This window comes from Harpia harpyja, chromosome 2 (genome assembly GCF_026419915.1).
Source record: "Harpia harpyja isolate bHarHar1 chromosome 2, bHarHar1 primary haplotype, whole genome shotgun sequence".
Lineage (NCBI taxonomy): Eukaryota > Metazoa > Chordata > Aves > Accipitriformes > Accipitridae > Harpia > Harpia harpyja.
Window position 1 is genome coordinate 70,073,632 of NC_068941.1, and position 22,916 is coordinate 70,096,547.

At 45.1% G+C, this 22,916-nt stretch overlaps 1 protein-coding gene across 1 annotated transcript; it reads left to right on the top strand.

The window, feature by feature from the left end:
- Positions 1 to 1,612: 1,612 nt before the first annotated feature.
- On the top strand, positions 1,613 to 22,323 carry LGI2 (leucine rich repeat LGI family member 2). Its single transcript, XM_052780329.1, has 8 exons — positions 1,613 to 1,852; positions 1,983 to 2,054; positions 4,957 to 5,028; positions 8,313 to 8,384; positions 8,954 to 9,025; positions 10,139 to 10,308; positions 15,540 to 15,704; positions 18,253 to 22,323. The coding sequence occupies exons 1-8, from the start codon at positions 1,671 to 1,673 to the stop codon at positions 19,068 to 19,070; spliced, it is 1,623 nt and encodes a 540-aa protein (XP_052636289.1). The 5' UTR covers positions 1,613 to 1,670; the 3' UTR covers positions 19,071 to 22,323.
- The last annotated feature ends 593 nt before the right edge of the window (positions 22,324 to 22,916 follow it).

The window sequence follows — 22,916 nt, forward strand, 5'->3', positions numbered from 1 at the left end:
TCCTCTGGACACACTCTAATAGTTTGATGTCATTCTTATATTGACATGCCCACAACCGCACACAGTACTTGAGGTGGGGCTGCACCAGTGCAGTGTAGAGTGGGACAATCACCTCCCTTGACTAGCTAGCGATGCTGCGCTTGATGCACTCCAGGATGCTGTTGGCCCTTTTGGCTACCAGGCACACTGTTGACTCATATTCAACTTGCCATCAACCCGAACCCCCAGATCTCTTTCTGCAGGGCTGCTCTGCAGCATCTCATCCCTCAATTTGTGTGTATAACCAGGATTACCCCATCCCAGGTGGAGAATGCAGCAGTTGCTCTTGTTGAATTTCATACGATTGGTGACTGCCCAGCTCTCTAGTCTACCCAGATCTCTCTGTAAGGCCTCTCTACCCTCAAGGGAGTGCACAGCTCCTCCTAGTTCAGTATCATCAGTGAACTTGCTTAATGTACATTCAATTCCTGTGTCCAGATCATATATAAAAACATTAAAGAGCACTGGCCCTAAAACTCAGTCCTGGAGAACCCCACTGGTGACAGGCCGCCAGCCTGATGTAACCCCATTTACTATATAACTCTTTGAGCTATATAGCCCACTATAACTCTTTGAGCCTGGCCTGTCAGCGAATTGCTCACCCGACATACTATGGACTTGTCTAGCTGTGTGCTGGACCTTTCATCCGGAAGGATACTGTGAGAGACAGTATCAAAAGCTTTTGATTTCTGGTTGCGTTATTGTATTTATTTGGGGGGGGCTTACAGTGACCGCAGGATAGAGCACCCATGACCCAGCTGGAAGAGGATGACAGGAAAATCCAACAGGGCTCATGGTTCGCAACAATTTCTGTCTGCTTGCCAACGAAATAAACATCCTGGGGTTATTGTGGTTGTTGAGTCGAGATGCAGATGTGGTGCATAATAGCTCCTGCGAAGAGGTGTATTATACGAATCATTAAAATCACTGAAAAGATAAAACCGAGCAAAGAAAACTGGGAATAACGCTGACCTCAAATCATTTCTCTGTCTTGTTTCTACCTAATTGGACGATAAACGAAATAATCCGCTAACTCAGGTGTTGCTCATGCTTTCTGCATTTTTGCCTGCCGGAGGGATTATGTATGGGTGGAGATGATGAGACCAGGGTCTGCTCCGCACGAAGGGGTCTTACTGCTGCCTTCGACTCCCTAAGGGGAGGCCGTGCTGGAACCGCGCACTCCACGACGTCGGAGAGCAGCGGAAACCACCACGAAAACCACCCAACCGGCCCGCGCCCACCGAGGCGAGAAGCTCGGGCAGAGCCGCAAGAGTAATTCTTCTTTTATTCCTGTGCGGGAGGCGCCCCGTTTCTAAATCGGGGCACCCCGAGTTTTACGCAGGGTGCTGATACGACGCGACTTGACGGCGGCGAAGTAACTCTGATGCTATGGCGTCATCATCCATCTTCTCCCTTCCATCTAGGATCACTTCGGGCTAGGAACGGGGGCCACCGACGCCCTCCGCCTCCCGGCTTCCCCCCGCCGGGAGGCGGAGGGCGACGGTGGCCCCCGGGGCTCGCACCGCCCCTCGCACCGTGGGACCCCCCCCCCCCACGCCCGCCCCCGGTCCGTCCCCGTAAGCGCAACGACGGGGCGGCGCCGCGCTGATGTCAGGGGAAGGTCCGCCGGTATGGCGGGTCCTCTGCGGTTGTTAGCTCTCTGGAGCGGTACCGCGCTGCTTTTCTTACCGTTCCCCGTTTTACCGCGGAGGTCACCCCGCTGTTCGCCTCCCTGCAGCTGCTGGAGGGAGTCGGCGTTGTGCGTGGGGGCGGCGGGGGCTCCCCGCAGCCTGCCCGCCGGCCTGGGCTCCTTGTGAGTGCGGGGACCGGGGAAGGGGGGGGGGGGGCGGACGGGACCGGGGGGATGCGAGGGCGGTCCCGCCTGACGGGTGGCTTCTCTTTTTGGTTTGTTTGTTTTTTTGTTTTGTTTTTTTTTTTTGCAGGAGCCTGGTAAACGGGACCTTCTCCGAAGTCAAGGACAGGATGTTTTCCCACCTGCCCTCCCTGCAGCTGCTGTAAGTATGGCACTGGAAAAGGCAGCGGCCAATTAGCGCTCGGCCCGTGCCTCCGAAATAGAGTGAGGGGTGCCCTTGGGGAAAGGGAGGTAAATCCCCAGCTTTTGTGCAACTCGGCTGATGTAGCTGCCCTTTCGTAACGGAGGGATGCGTTTTCCGCTCGTAAACCACTTCATAAAACGTGCATTGAGTTACTTAAGTAGGACAAAATGCTTTCTGATGCCCTAAGTTCCTTTTTTTTTTTTTTTAAATTTCAGCTTTAGTAAGTTTAGGGCTGAGTTTCCCCCCCCCCCCCTCCCCAAGTCATGTGGTGGCCCTCACTCCTGCTCAATTTGTGCTCCGGACTCTCGCACTGGCTTTGGGACGTTGCGGGTGCGATGGGGGGCAAGCGGAGGCTGCCGGGACGCACCTCGGAGGAAAAGCTCTGTGCGTGAAGTGCTGGCATTGTCTGCAGCATGACTCTGTGCTTCAGTGTCCGACTTGGAGGGTGGCCCCTCGGGTGCCTTCTGACCTGATGGACCTGCAGGTGGGATGGCCCTCTGTCCTGAGGGACAGTGGTCCAGCTCCCGGCACTCTGCAGCCCTCCCTCCTTCCTGACCTCGGGCAAGTCGGTTGGTCGTGCCTGTGTTGCAGTCAGGTGTGCAACTGGAGCTGCGGTAGCTTACCCAAACTTGCTTTGATTTAGCCGTCCTGGGAGGCAGTAGCGGGGAAGGCACAGAGATACGGGGTGCAGTACAACTCCCCTGGGGAGCCCACATACTCGTTTCTCAGGTAGACGGCAGAGAAGCCGTGCCGCTGCCTGCGCCCTGCCTAGCCCACTGCAGCCTGCCTGTAACGCCCGATACCAAGCGGACCCTCCACATCTCCCCCTGTAAGGACCAGGTTACCCCCAAAGCAAAAACATGCTGTGAAGAAAAATTCGGCAAAAAGGCGCGAGGCATGCCAGAACCCCAGGCTTGCCACAGAGCTAGATGTTAAAATTGGTCTTAGCTAGAGGCAGTACCTAAAGGCATCTGGTAGCGTGATGGCCAGGTCCTCTCCTCAGGCACGCCCACCTCGTTCTCAAAGGCCTGTCTCACTATTTGGGGGTGGCAGCACCCCATGGAAAATGCTGGGGAGAAGCGGGCAAAGCAAGGGATGGAGGCTTTCACCTTCTTCAGCATGGCACTGGTCCCAAACCCAAGTTTTTGTGGGGGCCAGCACAGAGCCCTGGGCAGCGGGCAGGGGGACTTTGCCCACCTGTGAACGGGGGCAAACAGCAGACTCGTGCCAGCTGGGAAGGAGAGGGATGAATCCAAGGGTGGGCCGAGAGAAACTGTGGGTGGAAAGTTGGAGATGAGCAGAATCTGCATGGGATTGGATAGTGGTACCGGGAAGAGGGAGGAAGCGCAGATGAAGGTTATCCCTTTTCATTAGCTGTAGTAGATTTCCAGGAGGAGACGGTGCAGTGTGTGGGGTGGTGGGGCGGAGGTCAGTTGCTGAGAAAGTCAGAAGTTGCCCATGTCAGTTTGTGCGGTAGACCAGACATGGGAGTGAGCGGGGTTTGTTGCCACCACCACCAGCTTGGGCCCTGACAAATTGTGTTGGTTAGTGTAATTTGTGAATTTGCCCTTCAAACATGAGAAAAAAAGAATGATTAAATGACAAAAGAGATGCATTGAGCGCTTGGGTACCTCAGGACTATGTCTTCTGTGGCAGTAGGCATGGTAAAGCAGTAACGCAAGGATTTATTTTTGATGGCAGTCTGCTTCTTTGTCAGATTTCTTTGGGATAATTTAAGGAGCATTTGTCTGGTATTAGCATAATAACTGAGGATCACAGGGAAAGTTTGCATTTCATGTTCATTAGTTTTCTAAATTAATTTTAGTAAAATGCCTAAAACCATACAATGAGGATTAAAAAGTTAGTCTAATAAAGCGATTAGTGCAGATATATTCACTCATAGCAGAAAATTCTGAGATTTTCCCAAAATGATTTCTTTTGAGTAGCGTTCGATTTTTTTGACCGAATTAGAAGTTTTGCTATTTTCCTAAAAGAAGATCGCTCTCTGTGCCTTTGAACATCAACACTGGAGATCGTTATGCTTTGATCCAGCAAAGAAGGAACTTTGCTGGCAAAGCCTTTCCAAAGCATCCTTCTCCCTGACCGCCTTGTCCTGGCTCAGGTGACAACTGCTCCAGCACAGCTCTAACACATTTTGTCCCTGAAGTTCACACGGCGGGGCAAGGCAGTGCCTGCAGCAGGCAGTACCACCGCTCTTCCTCGCTGCCCGTGGACACAGGGTTTTGCTTTGCAAGGGTAGCAGGACTCTGTCTCTGGTGGTTTGGGCACGTCTGCATTTCCAGCTGGCATGAACTGCGTGGTCCCCTCCCAATGCTGCGGGCTGTAGCCCATTTGCAGGTCAAACTTGGAGCATCCCCTGGGAGCCCAGGATGAGTGAGCGCTGATCCACCGAGACTGCACAAATGGGAGCCGGTGCTTGCACAAAAGGGCTCCCCCCCTTTCTGGGAGCTCAGGAGTGCTGCTGAGATGGTCTCCTGAAAATATTTGGTGTGGCTGGAGGCGTGGTGGGCAGCTGGGGTCCACACTCAGCAGACCTACCCTCTAAGGACGGCTTGTCCTGCTCAGGGGACCAGAGAGTCAAGGACCAGGTTGCATTTAACCAAGGTGAATGCACAGCGAACATTTTTCCTGGGGAGTAGTGGATGTTAACTAGCATCACATTATGCCTTGGATTTTTTTTTTATAGACCATTCCACAGTATTTTATGTGTGCTGCATTGGTGGGGCAATATGGGCTCGAGTCAGTAAGATTAGTTTGGTCATGGGCAATAAACACAACAGGCATAATCCAGTGTGTCAAGTTTTAATGTGCTTTCCTAATGCCTGCTCTCCATTTTCAGCTTGCTGAACTCCAACTCCTTCACTGTTATACGAGATGATGCCTTTGCTGGTCTCTTCCATCTAGAATACCTGTAAGTTTCTTATTTTATGTCTTCCCCTGTCCTTTATAAATCAAGATGTTTTGATCAGTTGCCAAGACTCCTGCCGTGGAGTCTTAGTCTTTACTGTGATTCCCACGAGCAGGGGAGATGAAGGATTTATGTTCCACTCCTGTGCAAATGTCCTTTACGATGGCTCACCACTTTTCAGAGGTTGCAGTGGATTTTTAAAATATGTCGTGAATGCAAGGTGGCTCTGTGCAACTACAGTATGCCAAAAAAGCATTGCTGAGCAAGAGCTTGTCCGGGCTTTCCAGAACAGTGCCATCACTGTCGAAGGGTTTTGAACCTCAGGAAAGAGGTGGGGAAGGCTCTCTGGGCCTGCTGGCAGCCTGAAGAGGAGGTGCAGAGTATCTGTGTACTGCCCAGAACGAACCCTGATTACCAGACTGCTTCTCTTCCCCTAAACTTTCCTCTCCAACTTCGTCTTTGATCTCATATCCCACTTAATGCCTGTGGCATTTATCTTTATATTATAAATAATTACAAATATATGAATATGAAATTATATTTCATATAATATAAATTATTGTAATTATCTATATTATTATTTAAATTTATTTAACTTTCCTTTTCTTTACTTAGTTCACTTCTTTATTGATTTTTACATTACCTTCATTGCCCGATCTTTTTTTTTTTTATTTTTTAGGTCACCTTTTTTTCTTTTAAAAAAAAGTATTAGCCCTGGTACCAGGTTGTCCTCACTTCATACTCCAAAGGACTGCCATTTCTCTGTGTTACCGGACATGAGCTGGTATGTTTGAAACTCTGAATATGATCTGAAAAAAATTCATCTTTCCACCCACCTTCCGATGCTGAAAGGTAGCTGCGGAAAACATTTCTGCCTTTTTCTGAAGGCAGACCAATGCTCACAAAACTGTTTCTTGCTAAAGTCTTGCAGGCAAGTAGGTATTAAGGTGGGGTATACTCAGGACTATAGTCTGCTGTGTGCGGAGCAGCCAACAGTGGAATTTGCAGACCAGGAAATAGAGGATAATGGTAAATGGTATGTGCTGAAATCCACGATTCAGCTACATCTGGATTTTTCAGCAATAGCGAGTTGTCTAACCATTCTCTTTTCCATGTGTCTGCAGGAAAAAAAGTAATTTGCAGAATGTTTGCAAAAAGGAAGAAAAACATTTGTATGTTGTTTCATTAATGACTTGCTTTCAAGTGCTGATGAGTCTAACATGGAGCTTGTCCCAGCAACATATGCAGTTGTAGCGGTTGCATTGGTAACTGCAGCCAGAGCCCCTGTCTGAAAGAAGAAAGTCCTGCCCCTCCTCAGCTGGTCAATGGGGAAATCTCTGTCCCTGGCTGCCAGCTGCAAAGCAGGGAGCAGAGTGAAGACTGGTAAAGTCTTACAGTTTCAGTTTCCTTTAGTAGCAGCTGAACAAGTGGTCTCGGTTAATGGTTGTGGTCGCCCTCCCTGCCAAGACCACAGAGCTCTTCCTCTTCCCAGCAAATCACACCTCTGCCCTTTGGGGGCTGGCTGTGAGTGGCCTTTCTCTGGGGTTGTTTTTGCCATGCAGCCGGTAACACCGTTACAGCTTCAATAACTCATGTCTCTCAGTTAAGCAGAGATCAGACCTTACGGAGAGTAAGAAAACCCCGCTGACAACCAAGAAGGGCAAGTTTCTCTGTGTACAAAGCAAAGTCTCTGGATGAAGAGCAGCTGGGGAGCACCCACAGCAGATACCTATATATATCTATCTCTCTCCAGCTGTGTCCTGCTGCACTTGCAGCACTGATAGTGGCATTCAATGTGCCCTGAAACTAACTGGCTCCATGTACAGAGTCTGGATAAGACAGGTCTGATAGAGACAGGAGCTTTGCTGGTGCTCGGAGTGGCGTTCCCAGGGTAGCATCCCTTCGAGGCCAGGTTTGGTGACTCAGGAATCCGGCACATTACTGAGTCTCAGCCCAAATGTCCATCATCTTGCTGCAGCGTGTTCAGTGAAGCCGTGTTTATTTGCATGGACCGGTGAGCTGGCGCTGTGCAGCGATGCCAGGTGCCGGTGAGGGTGTCAGGAGGCAGTTTGGCTCTCTGTTCTGCAGATTGAATTCATGTCCCCAGGCAGCCTTGTAACAGAGTACGGCTGACCCTCTTCTGACATCCCCCAGGTGGACACAAGTTTCTCATCCGCACCCTTTGCCTGCAGTCAGGGTCATGGTCACTTCATGAAGGATTTTGGCTATGCCTAAATTGCAGAACCAAGAACACTTGTCGTCTCCTGCATCCCCATCTTGTCTCTCTTGAGAAGAGACCTTGGCCCACAGCATTTTTCCTCTATTTCCCTGGAAGGCAAACAAGAATGCGTAGGAGGAAGGGACACACTTTTATCTCATAAAACCTTTTATAAAGTCAGCATGCAGTTGTCTTCATCCAGGTACAGCCGTACTATGCAATATCTTGATGGCCACCTGGCTGCAATCACTTTGCAGGGCTGATGGCGTATTCAGGGATGCATCCTCAAGTGCTCGGGGGTCAAGATGCTTAAATATCAGCTCGCTCTTTAAATGCTGACATGCAGTCAGGAGGAGCAGCATGCTCCTGGAATCGATACCTGCCTGTCATTATTTCCCCAGCACACGGGGCCATGATTTGTGTGCAGTCGGGCACCCTGCAGAGGTGGCATCCCGGCGGGAGAGAGCTGAACTGTGGCAGCAAGAAGAAAAACAAGGCAGCGGTCTTGCCATTTATGCAGACTTCAGGTGTCTACCAGTATGTAGCTGCAGTTCACGTCACGGCTCTGTGGGTGCGGAGATGGCACTGTGCGTGCAGCCACGGGAGCTCCCCGTCACGGCGTCCGTCTGAGCCCGGGCAGCCCCAGCGCTGCTGTGCTGCCCCATGGTTTTAAAATGCAGGCGATTTGTGAGAGGAAGGTGGGACTTTAGCTTCTAAAGTCCATCTCAGAGGCCTCTCCAACACAAGTCTCTTGCCTCACATAACACACCTCGAGAGGATTAACCAACAGAGGAATAATGTTTTTTGCTTTGTTCATTTTGTTCCTCTTCTGCTGGATATTTGTGTCATGCACTCTCCCTCGTGCTGCCCGGTACCTGCATCGTTCCTCACGGTCCACCTGAGGAAAGGGAAACAGGGAATGTGAGCGGCTCCACTGAGACTTCCCCGCCTTTAAGTCTGAAGGAGCGGCCCAGGAACCTGCTGAATTTGGAGAACATAGGTTAAAGCACTGATGATGCTAATTATAGTGCTGATTAAAGTCTTTTAAAATATTTATTTTTTTGCCTAGATTCATTGAAGGAAACAAAATTGAAACCATTTCAAGAAATGCATTTCGTGGCCTTCGAGACCTGACTCATCTGTAAGTTGTTTAACACTTCGTAGAGTAATTTTGTACTTGAACAAAACTCTTCTGGGGGACCACTGCTTTTCCTGCTACACAGAAAACCTCCCTTCCCCTCCGTGCGTCAGCTTCCTCCCGCTGTCAATAACGTGCCTTCCGCAAATTAAAAAATGGCCTTTAAGAGATTGCTGCTCAGGCAGCACTGCAGCATGTTCGGCTGCCTGCGCACCCTCGCAGCTTGTACTGGGGTGCGGCTGTGACCTGGGGGTGCTGCACCGGTACCACCATGACACTACCTACTCGCGATTAACGTTCCTGTTTCTTTTCAGTGCGCTCAGTGATTGCTCTGTGTGCTACATTTGCACCTGGGCAACAAAAAAGCTTTATATATTTTACTTTTATATGAGCTTCAAGCAATGTCCTTTCTTGAATGAGAATAATTAATATGTGCCTGTTCTTCGTAACTATTAACAATGCCATGGCTGGACAGTACCAGATAATTAACAACCTGTAAGTGAGCTCAGACTTAGTAGGAGTCAGCCAGACAAGAGACAGCAATGGTACTAAGCTCTAACTTTCTTTTCTAGTTCTTTGGCCAATAACCATCTCAAAGGTCTGCCAAGGGATGTCTTCAGTGATTTAGATTCTTTAATTGAACTGTAAGTAATGAGAATCTTTCTGTTGACTGCCTGCTTCTGTCACTCTGTTACTCTGAGTTTTACATTCTGGGTTTGTGTGGTGCTGTATCTGATATCTGCACAGAAAAGAAATGTGCATTTTGTTGTTCTAGCTTTTCTCATTTTAAAATTGTTTACTTAGTAGACTCCTCTGAAGTAACTGCTATTTCTCAAATCACTGCTGCTTCTCGTGGTGCTGTACATAGCTTGCATTATTGTACTTCTTTGTGATGTTTCATATGAATTGTTTTTAGGGAAGGGGAGACAACGAATTTTAAAACTACAATTTCTCTGAGCATTTTTTCCTGTTATTGTTGCATGTATTCCCTGAGATTATTTTAGTAAAAGGCATTCATTAAAAAAAAAAAAAAGCTTTTTTTCTTGTTTTTGTGCAGTTGTAGCATATTGCTGACTTACTGTCAGTGTTTTCTTGTATAACTGAGCTGCTAGTCAGCTTCCCCTATTTTTGGCCTGGCTCTCCCAAATAGCAAAGTATAATTGTAAGCCACAAAAATTGCCAAGGGATCGAAGAACAGGTACAGTGTTGAAATTGCACATACGTTAGTAGGGGGAGGTTAAATTCACTCCACATCAGCAGCGACTCTAAAAATACAAGCCTTACATCTGTATTTTAATGTAACACAGAAATGGTACCAGCAAGGCCACTCTGTCAACCAGCGGTATTGGAGTAGTTTAGTGAAGGAATGGGATTTCTTTGTGTCAGCGGTAGATGGTGGGATGGAGGCTTGCAGCAGACAACCACACTGTCAGGATTTATTACGTTATAGTCCTACTCCTATGAAAACTTATAAACATGAGTGACTTCATACGTGAATCACAGTGCTCTATTAGTAAGATTATACGTGGCCATATTTCCTAGACTGAAACTTTTTTTCAAGGACAACACTCAGTGAAGGAGAGTCCATACTAAGAGAGTCCGAATAAAACTTAAGAAACTTTTCTGTTCTCAGTTCAAAACCCATTCAAGGCTACTCAGATATTTTTAAATTCAGCATGTCAAGGTGATAACAGTTCTGCAGTATTCATATCGCTATCAACCTTTTCAAATATGTTTATTTCTGTGTGTTTTTTTAGAGATTTAAGGGGAAATAAATTTGAGTGTGACTGCAAAGCCAAGTGGTTGTTTTTGTGGTTAAAGATGACAAATTCCACTGTTTCTGATGTCCTGTGTATTGGTCCAGCAGAATATCAGGATAAGAAGTTAAATGATGTGACAAGTTTTGATTATGAATGCACCACTACAGGTATTCAGAATGTATATTTCTAAGCACACTACAAATGGTTATATATCAGAAGTTTAGACTATACACTTTTGCTTCTGTGAGCATGACCTGGGGGGAGGAAAGGGTTACATACAAAGCACTTCCGAGTACCAGAGCAAGCATAAAATGGGAAAATTACATTTTGAAGCCAAAGTAAGTAGCGAGTTTTTATTTGGATTAAGTGATAATGGGAGAAGAGCTCTGACTATTCATATTCCAAAAGACTTGATTATGACTCACTTTGTGACTTAATTTTCATCACAGAATGCTTTCTATTATCTGGAATAAGGCCATATAGTTATGGCAGATGAGCTTCCCAAAATCTCTCTATTTCACAGAAAGCAATGAAAAGAAGCTCAAATAATGTGGCTATATCTGTTATCTTTATTCAGTAGGCCACAATTTAATAGCATCAAATGTGATGGCAATACTGCCAGCAGCTCTTCATGGAACTCCATTAAGTTGGAGAAAAATGTCCAATAATATTCTGACTACTGTCTTGTTTAGGATCTTGATTTTTATTTTAGGCAATGTAAAGCATGCTGAAGGAAGTGAAGAGAAACTTGCATGTCGTTATGCTTATATTTTATAACCGAACAGCTGCAGTTACCTATCTTTAAATGTAGTCACATCATATAACTGAGAATATCAGCTGCGAGTATTGTTTTGCATTTTTCATGTATATGATGTCAGCACTCTGCCTTTTTTCTATACAGTAATATCAGAGGCATTTGAGCTCTCATCTGTCATCAAGGCAGCCATCATCATTAAAAGACAATAGAAAAGTTGATTACCAGTAATGTAAAATAAAGTTTCAGGACAAGGTGTGAAAGGTAATCCAAGGGCAGTATGTAAAGGAAAAGAGAATGAACTCAGAATTCAGAAACATGTCAGAAAAGCAGCAGAGGTAAAGCGTGATTACCTGCTACATAAAAGGATGTCAAAAACAGGAGAGCAACGTAGCTTAGAACGGTACCAAAGTTATGTTCCTGTGTCTGCTGAATCACCAAGATGCAAAAGTACAAAGTAAAAGCAGGCTTTATTTCGTTTCAGTCCAATTTAAGCAATTGCGCAGCACTAACAGTGTGCGAGAACAAGCCTTACCTACCTAGTCCTCAGACCTATACTAACCTACCTGCCCTCTGTCATCTCTTTGTACCTAGAAACCTAACTATAAAGTTGCTGCAGGCAAAGTTCACCCTTCATGTTAGTCCCTTTGTCTGCTGTAAGCGAAATTACACCAAGCATAAATCTAATTTCACATGCTGTAGAGTTTGCTGGGGAGCTAAGGCGTTATGTGGTGCAAGGATTGCCCAGCTGAATATTTGTTCAAAAGCCACCAGAGAAGTGCTCTCGCAGCAGCACAGCGTATAGGTGTAATTAATGCGCTCTTCAGATAGTAAAGGACGATTTCAATCCAGTCATTCTCTGGCTGCTGTAAGGGAAGGCTGTGTGCCTAACCCCTCTGGCCTGGGGTAGGCAGCAGCAGGCTTCCCAGAGCTCCAGCGCATAGTGAAGGTGGGGGTGCAGAAGACGTGGAGCTCTAGCATCCTTACAAAGTGTCCGAGAGGGACAGACTGCATGCAGAAGTCACCCGCAAGAGACAAAACAGAGATAAGTAGAGCAGAAGTGCAAGTCTTCAGGAATGTGTCACCTCAGAGACAGCATGGTGTCCCCTGTGCTGAACTGGAAGTTACCTTGCTGGAGCTGTAACCCTCCGGTGGCCTTGGTGGTCTGCGGCATCAGGCCACAGCTGTTTTTTCCTTCTCTGCCATTGCCTCCCCCAGATCCAAAGGGAGCGTAAATACGCCCACATTCATTCCTTGAGGATTGATTGGTCACAGGCTCAGGCTTGAAAGTAGGCTTCTGAAGTAAAGCAACATACCCTGTAGGTGTAGTCTCCTTTCCCACTCGGTGACAGGCAGTGCTCTGCAAACCTCTTTCATTCATGTTAGTCTTTAGTATCGTATTTCCCTCCTTTGCCAGGCGTGATCAGACTTTCCATCATTTCTGGTCTCTGGTACTCTGTGCCGAGCATGACTGGATGTAGGATGGGGTAACAAAGCAGTTTGCTTGGTAAAACATGCATGTCGGCGGCTCCATCAGTTCATTGCATTCACTGAACTGCTACAATGGTAACAGGAGGAGAGATGGAAAGAGGTGTTGCCAAATTAAAAAAAAAAAAAAAAAGCAAAAGAACAACACGGTCCTGTCACTTCTTCACAGAGAAAGCGATTCACTGTGTTGGTGGTCTGCACTTTTAACTCTTTTTGTGATAGCATCTCTTTTTAGTTTGTGACGGCTTGCATCATGGAAGCAGGTTAAGCCATTTCACTTTGTTTCTTGTCTTTCTCCCACAACAGTGCGCGAGGGGGCTGTGCTGTGGCTGTAAGCACGGCAGGGGAGCATGTAACTTACTTTCAGGAGACTGGAAAACGGGCCTCACGCTCCCACAGTCACTGGAAGCAGGCCGTGTGCGTGCCTGGGACCTGCTTTGCCTAGACCTGCAGGCTGGGATCATCTCACCGAGCTTTAGAAGCTTGGTTTCCCTTTCTTTACCTAGCTGGGACTGGCTTCTGGAGGTGGTCTTCTCTTTCCCCACTGGCTGGAAGGAAGGTAGTTTGTAAATTAAGAGTTAATCTGCTCCGTACTCGCTCCTATGCTGGAGATCACCTGTGCTGCCACGGTGGGAAGGGATGGCTAATGCTCCCTGATAGCCCCCCCGGGTTCTGGGTAGCCTCACCTGGAGTAGAAGTCCCCACAGTGGGGAAGAAGAGACGTGAGGAGAGGGGGACTGAGTCGCAGGATGCAGTTTAGGACCTGCTGCCCAAGCAGGTCATCGCTCCCCTTTCTCTTTAGTGTCCTCCAGTGTTCTGCGCGCACTCCCCCTCTGCTCTGCCGGCATCGGTGCTCCTGTGTGCTGGGATCAGCCAAAGCCGGGGCTGCCGGAAGGGAAATCAGCCCAACACCACAAGTGTTGGGTCCCTCATCCATGATGGCTCATGCCAGTTCAACAGCAGAGGGAGCAGAGGCAGAGTGGGCGGCTGGAGGACGGGGGGGACCAACCCAGCCCTCAGCTGTGTCAAAACCACCTGTCTGGAGACAGGGAGAGTAAAACTCTGCATCGGGGCGAGAGGGAGAGAGCGACAGCCCGGGCAGCCAGCGGCACAGCGGGGAGGCGAGGGCCGTGTCCTCTTCCCTCTCCTGTGCAGGCTGATCCAGCTTAAAAGAGAAAAATGTTGGGAAACACCCTGCCCCAACCCTGTATTTACTGTACAAGCTCTTTCTAGCATGAAAGCAAGGCACGTGGACCTGCCTGTAAAACTAAATCGAGCCCCCAAGACCTAAATTTTTGGCAAGCTTGATGTGGCAGCATCTCTTTACTGTGTAACCCTGTTCCACATTAGAGTCTGATATCTCCAGCTGGTGCTAAAAACAACATTTATTGCTTTTTACTGATTATGACTGATTTTGTTACCCATTTTTACTCATCCAGTGACATAAAGAGCTCAATGACAGGTACAAGTAAAAATAGCTGTGTTAACACTGAATCATTTCTGAATGAGCAGTGGGTTTTAAAACACAGACTGGTTTGTTTTAAGTCACGGATTCCCTCAAAGTAAGTGCTTCACAACTGTTCAGATTTCAAGAGATGTCTTTTTCAGCTTTAGTTTTTTTTGTTTTTTTTCTCAAGATTTTAAAAATATTTTGATTTTCTGTGACTGTATCTGCTATTGTTCCATCCTTAGTTACCTGTCATGATTTATCACTTATTTTTACTTTCTGCCTACTTTGGTGTCAGTTTTCTCCGGTCTTTTTATTTTCACAGTGAGAATGAAGATAACTTTCTTGTTTTCCTACCAGCATTTATGAATCAAGCCCAAACTCTACTTATAATAGTCCTCAAAGAATGGAGACTGTCATTTCTTTCGCAGCTGTAGAATCTGCTCTGTTTGTTTAATGGTAGTCATCTATCTTTATTCTCCAGAAGTGTAACTCCTCAAGGGCAAGGCTTTCAAGCATGCAGAGACAGAGAGTTCTTCATTCAAAACCAATTATTTCATAATGCACCAAAATGAGGGACTGGAGTGAGGACTTAATTACCATTTCACCAAAATCCCTGGATGCTCAGGCCCTTTCAACGTAGGAGTGCATGGTGAAGGCATGTAGCAAATGGAGCTTGAAACAGAGTGGTGCGTGGTTCTGCAGAGAGATGCTGTCGTAGTGGAAGATGCATTTCTTTTTCTGTGTATCTATATCCATACATCACTTCAGCGCAGGCCTTCTGCCGTGTTCTAGACCCAAGTTCTGGCTTTTCTTTGTCAGCTCTGCTATACCGGTTTCTTTTTCTGATAATAATGACCTTGCCCAGCTGTCAGGCCAAAGATCAAATTCAGACCCAGGTCTCCTTGCTTTGCCCCAGATTGGCTCTGTGCTAACTGCTGACTTAGCCCAGGGTGAATTTTAGAGTTAAATCTACAAAGGCACTTAGATTTTGAGAAAAAAATCTTGAATTTTGGAGTTACACTCCTAGTCTTTACAGGTTGCTCCAACTCCTCAGTCTTAGTGTCTAGAATAAGTTTTCCACTGGATAGTAATTTGCGGGTTGGTTGTATTTTATGCCTAAACTACTTTACAATGCCCCATAAAACATTATGTTAACTGAGTTTTTGATTACACCATTTTGTCTATGGTCTAGCTGAAGTGGGGTTATCCCCAGGCAAACTTCCGATATCGTTTCACTTTCTGCCTGGTTTAGCATAACACAAATTGCTAGTGATTAAATTTGCATGACTTAAGAAGTTATTGGACTTCAGCTGGAAGTTGCTGTCTCTCAGCTTGAAAGTGATTCTAGCAAGGCCATTTCACTTGATGGGAAAGCAACCTCCAGCTGTGGGGAGAGACTTCTCTCTTGATATCCTGATTTCATTGATAGCAGCCAGCCTAGCTGGAAAATCTGATTTCTGCCACTGTTTACCTATTTGATCTCCTTGGCAACTGTATTTCCAGAGGACAGTTTATGATGCCTAAAGCAGGAGATGCTTTCCCCTCTTGCTGCATGCCTAACACGAGCACTGACACTTCCATGCTAGTGTTATACAAAATCCAGAGTATTTCACTCATTTTTCAGTGTAAATTGTTATAATCGGTGACCACTTACTCTGTGTTTCCAGCAAGGATGTATCCTAACTGTTGTAAATGTATGTTTCTAGATTTTGTTGTTCACCAGATTTTGCCCTACCAGTCAGTTTCAGTGGATACGTTCAACTCGAAGAACGATGTGTTCGTAGCCATTGCACAGCCCAGCATGGAGAACTGCATGGTGCTGGAGTGGGATCACATTGAAATGAATTTCAGGAGTTATGACAATATCACAGGTATATGAACACTGGGATTCCAGTTGTTGAGGAACTGCTGGCATTTCACAAGGACGAGATTCGTAGATGGGGCCAGTTGATGGTTTTTGTCCCGACTCTCTGTTGAATTTGGCAGACCAAAGTGTGTAATGTTTGGACATGAGTGACTTCATGGATTAGTGCATCTTGTTAATACATGTACATTTAACCTTGCTGTAGCACACAAACTAGGCTTTTTTTGTATGATCATATAAATTGTTCTGAAGGCACAAACACTTGCTGTGAATGTCATGCCATGGCCCGGCTTAGCACTCACTGCCTGAATCACATTACAAGTTAAAGTGTAAGCTGAAGGAGCCCTCGCTCTTGCCAAAGTGCCTGCAAAATAGAGTACAAAGATACTGCATGTAGAAGTAAATAGGTCTGAAAAATGCTTCTAGGGTGGGCTGGCCAGGAAAGTGTGTTTCACAGCTGAGGACGACGTAGAAATATTTAAACCATGGTTGCTACCTAAGATGTGCTGTAAAGCTTTCATGTTTACTTTCCATTTACAAACATGCTGAATTAGCATCCTGGGCAGATTACTCATCAAACAAAAAGCCCATGGAATGCCATGGGCTAATGCTAACAACCATTCTGCCCCTAACCAACGCTTATGGTGATCAGTCACACCACGGGAGCAGGGACAGAGCTTTTAGAGCTGCTCAATTTCCCAGCTCCTTCAAGCTACTTGTTCTGAAGAGTCAGGAGCTAAATTTATCCATGGAGCATCCTTCCCTCCTGTTCCTTGTTACATGTAATAGATTACTTTTTGCCTTGCATTTTGGGAAACAAAGAGTAGGCTGCATCCTCATCTGGTGTTGAAGTCTACAAAGGCAGCAAGCATCTACCTCCTCAGATCAGCTGTGTGTGTCACTAACGGAAGTTTACAAGATGCTACCTCTCCATCAGGAAATTCTGGAAGTGAATAATGTTGCTTTTTTAGGTTTCATTGTGTTTTGGTAGATTAGGAGGAAATATGTACCAGCAGAGCTCTAGAAAAGCTCTGGAAATGAAGTTGAGTTTGGGTCATTTCCAAAGACAGCTGTCTTCTGGACATATTTCACCTTCCTGGGAATGGCATGATTAGGAGACTTTTCTGCTGGGGACTTGTGTCCTAGCTCCACACCCAGCATACGTGCCCAGACTTGTTTCTCGAACAACTGTCCTGTATTCCTGGAAGGCCTGAGCTTGAGCTCTGGACTCTGAAATGTAAGTGAGTGAGAGACTTTTGCCAGGGGACACAGGCACGTAAAGTGCCTCTCGTGGAGCCTAAAGAGTGTTTTGTAGAGCTCAGGAGCCAGCTATGTGCTCCATGGGGAGTTTCATTACTAACTGTATGCTTGGCATTTGGATATCCGAATTTAGCCCTTTACAACACAGGCTTATGGAGCTGAACTAGTTGTCAAGATTGCTTTTGGAGCTAACATGCAGAGAATAGGCCTTGCTGTCCTCTGCAAAAGGAGACATCTGCAGGCCAGGTCAAATCTCTTCTAGAGTGCTTTTTGACTAAGTTGGACCAGAAAGAGCCTGGATGATCAGCTTGAGCATTCATGTCTACGTTGCGGATACCTTATGGTACTTGAGATGAATCCCACCCCTCCTACGCTGAGAGGGTGGTAGACCATCCCAGGCCAGCTGTGAAACAACTATGGGTAGGGGACCAGCAGAGATGCCAGGGCGAGTCTCCTGTAGTGACTGTGACCAAGCACGCATGGGGGAATCTGTGCACTTACAGTTCTACTTAAACTGTGTGCTTCAGAGAGAAATTCCTCTCTTCTTCCAGCAAAACCTTTTGTAAATAGTCTGGTTGTTACTTTTTTGATGTGGTTCTTGTATAGTGACTTGACATTCTCAAAATGGACCATAACCCAATCTGATCTAATCTGGGAACTGCAATATTCCTAAATATTTCTAGTTTAACATAATCTGAAGAATACTTAACAGGAACAACAGACTTTTAGATTTATCTTTTTTGTCCTGCTGTCAGGTGATATATCTGCAAGATGCATCAATATTTCTATTTACAGTAGCAAAAAGCTGAGTCTGGCCCTCTTGGAGCAAGAAAAATAGACTATATTTCATTCTTCTAGTTAAGCTGGAAAGATAAATATTCCAAGAATAAGAGAATTTCAGATTCCTGCTGAGTCATGGGATAACAACTCTTGTTATTTGGGAATAATAAAATTTGGCTTAAATAATTGGTTTGGATATTAGGGGGCATGTTTTTGAACAAACAGGTAAAGAAAAAGTATTCTGGATAAAAAGGAATGACCATTTTAGGGTGCATCATACTTGCACACCTTGAGGGGTGTGACATTTCTGACATTTCCAACCTTTGAAGTCATCTTTCCGGTTATTGGGGAGAAAAAAGCAGGAAAAGAAGCTCTGACAGCATGTAGCAAAAGACAAAATTATGAGATGGTGCAGATTTTAAAAAGGGGAGGGGTGATTTGGTAATCTCTCTGTGGTTTAAAGGGTGCTTTGTACTGTGCTAATATATGTGCTTTTTTTTTTCTTTGGGCAATAGGTCAGTCCATAGTGGGATGTAAAGCCATTCTTGTTGGTGACCAAGTCTTTGTGGTGGTGGCGCAGCTGTTTGGTGGCTCACACATTTACAAGTATGATGAAAGCTGGACAAAGTTTGTCAAATTCCAGGATATTGAAGTATCTCGCATTTCCAAGCCAAATGATATAGAGCTTTTTGAGATAGACAGTGAAATGTTTTTTGTTATAGCAGATAGCTCTAAAGCAGGTTTGTCAACAGTGTACAAGTGGAATAACAAAGGATTTTACTCATACCAGTCCCTTCATGAGTGGTTCAGGGACACCGATGCTGAGTTTCTTGATATAGATGGGAAATCACATTTAATCCTCTCTAGCCGTTCCCAGGTTCCCATTATACTCCAGTGGAACAAAGTTTCCAAGAAGTTTGTCCCACACAGTGAAATCCCCAACATGGAAGATGTCTTGGCAGTGAAGAGTTTCAGGATGCAAGATAACCTGTACATCACGCTCACAAGATTCATAGGTGACTCCAGAGTTATGAAATGGAATAGCAAACAGTTTGTGGAGATACAGGCTCTTCCATCCCGAGGAGCCATGACGTTGCAGCCTTTCTCCTTCAAGAACAATTACTACCTAGCCTTGGGAAGTGACTATACCTTCTCCCAGATTTACCAGTGGGACGGTGAAAAGAAGATCTTCAGATTATTTAAAGAAATCTATGTGCAAGCACCACGGTCTTTCACAGCTGTGTCAACGGATCGAAGAGATTTTTTCTTTGCCTCTAGTTTTAAAGGAAACACTCAAATATTTGAACATATTGTCATTGACTTGAGTTTATGAAAAGCTGCTGGAGTGAAATTCATGTAGAATGACATTTATACACAAACAAAACAAAAAGAGACCTTTCCAAAAACAGGCTGCGCCTATGGAGTATCATGACATTTTCTGAACTTTTCAAACTTGCATATTAATCAGGGATTGCATTTACTTGGTTACTGCATGGCATGTCCGTTTTATCCTTTTTCAAAGACACTTTGCAATCTGCAGTCATTCAGGGGAGAATGCAGTGCATTAGGATTAATGTTAACATCTAAGAGAATGATCTAAATTCTACACAGAAAACTACCTTGAATTGAAGATCTCATAAAGAAAGTGAAGAGTAAGCCATACAAAGCATAGAAATGATCTTGACTCTTAAACTAACATGTTAGTAATGATTTTAAGACTACAGCCAGTTCTTCATGGTTGCTGATGAATTGTAAAAGCAAACAGTAACGTTCCAGAATACACTTTATTTTGGTTTCTTGAGGTCTGTCTTCAAAATCTGTCTTTGTGGCTTGTAGTAAGTCTGAGGCATCATTTTAATTCATTGTAGATTAAAGGGAAAGTAAAAATCTATTGCCATTTTTCTTCCATTATTCACTATTTCAGCAACAAATTGTGCGTAACAAGTAGCCCAGCCCACAGTAACTGGGTAGCCAGGAAAAGAAGAAGATGTCACTTCTGGACTGTGAGATCTTAACAAGTTAACATAGACAGAAGATAACAGAGGTCTGCATGGTGCCATGAGTGAATCAACTACAAATTCCATCCACTTTCTGTTTTAATGGGTATTCCAGAAATCCACGCCATTTTGCCCTAATTCATACTTTTCCTGATGATCCCAGTAGATTCTGGGCTGTTTTAACAAGTAAATCTGTTGCTGTCTCTCGTTCTAGAAGGCACAGCTTAAGCTTAGCCTAAACCACACATCTACATTCATGTACTCCGTGCTGTAGCTCATCTGTGTGCAATGAGATGATTTATTCTCCAGCTTTCTGCCCCCAGCATAGTTCACAAGCAATAAATTCAGGTTTGGGTCATCACAAGCTCTATTTGGGGAATCCTCCTTCTGGCTGAGGTCTAAATATGACTTCAGTATCACCAAGTCTTTTGAAACCAAGGCAGCTGGAGCTGTTTCAGGCTAGAGCTAACGCTGCCTCCAAGAAGGATTTCCTCTTGGTGGCTCCAGCCTTTTGCCAGGTTGCCAATCCACTGGAGGTTAAACAGGAGGATGTGAACAGACAGTGCCGCATTGGTGTTTTGGGTGGCTGCAGACTAAAGCATTCAGTTATCCTAAATAGGGCAGTCCTGGTACGCAGAGCCTCTGTCAAGATAACAGCAAAGGACCGTTTTCCTGGAAAGGCTCTGCACCATCCTTACCCAACAAAATTGTGTATCAAAGCCCTTGTTTGTTCACTTACACAATATGTTTCTTTAAGTTTTCATACCACTTAGCATACTAGGTTGTTTTATCATGTCTTGCTGCTGCACTGCTGCCTTGGATAATAGGAAGGCTTTGTGTAAAGCAGGCAGAGCAAAGGAAACTGTCTTTTATTCCTTCATACTCAGGGCTATCTCACCATCTCTGTGCTGAGTGAGCTTCTCATTTTTGCCCTGGACATGTGAAACATGGCCTATTATCACAAAAAGAGATGTTCTCATAGGCTTTCTGACATCCAAGATGTGAACAGTGCTGCAGAAGAGGATTATGCACAAGGACTCCCGTGAGGAGTCATAACCTACCAGTGACCCGGCATATCACAGCCTTCCCCAACTTTTGCCTCACTGCTATGAAATAAAATTATTACTGGCCTGTCAGAAATATAACTCATTTTTTTCTGTTTTTAAATTACGTGCTAGTTTTTGTCCTATAGAGGTGCTCGTCCTAGTTTTATTTTTAATTACATTGGCAACTTAGCCCAGCCAGCCATCTGAAGTATTGAGCGCTGCCCTCTGAATCCCAATGTGATGTCAGTCCCAGTGGTTCAATCAGACCAGTAGATGCAAACCAACCCTCCGTAGTAGGTTTTAGCAATACCTCTCCTAGGATTAAGCTAACAAATCTGACAAAACAAAGAGATGATTCATATGTCTGCCAGCGAATGCAATTTCTTGCCATGTTCCCAGTTTACTTTTTAAAGTGGGTATGGCCAGCAAGCAATGTTTCTTTAGCCTGTGTTGAGGGAAGGCATTTTTTTATTGCTTTTCTGTCGACCGTGCATGTTTAGAGTCAGATATTCTCATGAGGAGGGGCATTTCTCAGTGCACCAGCACTTTCTTTTAGGGCTCACTGTGAGTACCGTTCACTCTGCAAGGGGCATCAGTCAGAGCTAAAAGCTAGTTTAGAGAAATTGGATCTTGGCATTTTTTACTTGATGGGAAGCAAGAGGATGGTGGAAAAGGGCTTGTGTATCAAATACCAGGAGATTGTAGTGTTTCGAGAGCCGAGGGGATTTGGGGACTTGGCTATCAAGCTGAATTAAATTAAAATGGTCTCTGCAGAGACAGGCTTAATAAAGAGGATAAAGTGATCCAAAGGACTGTAGCTCATTCACATGGGACCAGAAGAAGAAACGGAGGGAAATGAATTCTGCGGGCAGGCTGCTGCTTTTGCTGAGTAGCTGTGTTGGTTGGTCAGAAAGCCCAGCTCAGCATCCCTCCCAGCTTCAGGAGGAGCCTGGAGTCAGACGCCAGCCTGCCTGTTCCAAGTTAGTGCACGGGAGGTCAAAGCAGGTAGGAGAGAGGGCAAAAACCACCAGTTGATGAAGAAAAGGTTACAGTACATTTCACAGGATTAAACAAAGGCAGGGTCTCAAAAAGAGCCTTTTTCTGCTCTTCTTGCTAGCAAGGAAAAGGTGCAGGATGCAGCCATTACAACAGACGTCACTAAGCATCAAAAATACTTTCTGCCTTTCCAATGCAACAACAGTTTTGTCTCCATGGCCTACATTCTGTAATAGAAATTGTTTTGAATAGTAAATAACCTATGCATACCCATAATTTATTGCAACTGTTAGACTGTCAGGACAGTGAGAAAGGATAACAGAACATGCCACCTGGTAATTTTTAATGTATTCTAAAATACATAAAACTACGTACAGAACAGTAGTTTATATAAGAATAGATTTAATACAATGTGCTAGCTACAGTGGGAACATTTTAAGGCTGTATATACACTGAGCTTTTTTTAGTAAAGAGGAGCTGATGCAATCTATGCTACTGACACATGTATGTACTCTTTCAATATAGGAATAAAACGTAGTTAATGAGACTAATAGTGGTGCATTGTTCATGTTAAAATATCTACACTGTGAAGATCCACACTGCCAGGCGGATGGACGAAGTAGGCAAACGGGTCCTTGTCCATGATGATCGATTTTGCCTTTTGAAAACGTGGAGGAAGCCGTGCTCAGCTTAGTTAAATTCAGTTTCTGTGCCTGAGGTAGCTTGGACCTCCAAGATTTTGCTGTTCCCTGGCTTTCCCCTTCACTCTTTCCTTACACCCCATCTAGTGTTAGCAAGTATGCAATGCAGCTATTCCTACGATTTTTGGTGCATATTAAATTCGGTTGTTTCCTTTCTTTCTTTTTATCACAAACCCAAGAGATCTTCATTTTCAAAATAATTTTCAAAAGATACTTAATATACTTACAGGGGTTTCTTACATGCAGAGTGGATAGGAACCAGGCCCTAAAATTAATCCCTAGACTTTCAGATCTTCGCTGTGGTGTCCCTTAAGATTTGTTAAACTTTACTGAATCATTGGCATTTACTCTGAAATTGCAAAAATAAATATAAATCTATCAACAGTGAATACATTTTATTTAAAGCACTCCTTGAGCATTATCCACTGATCCTGCTAGT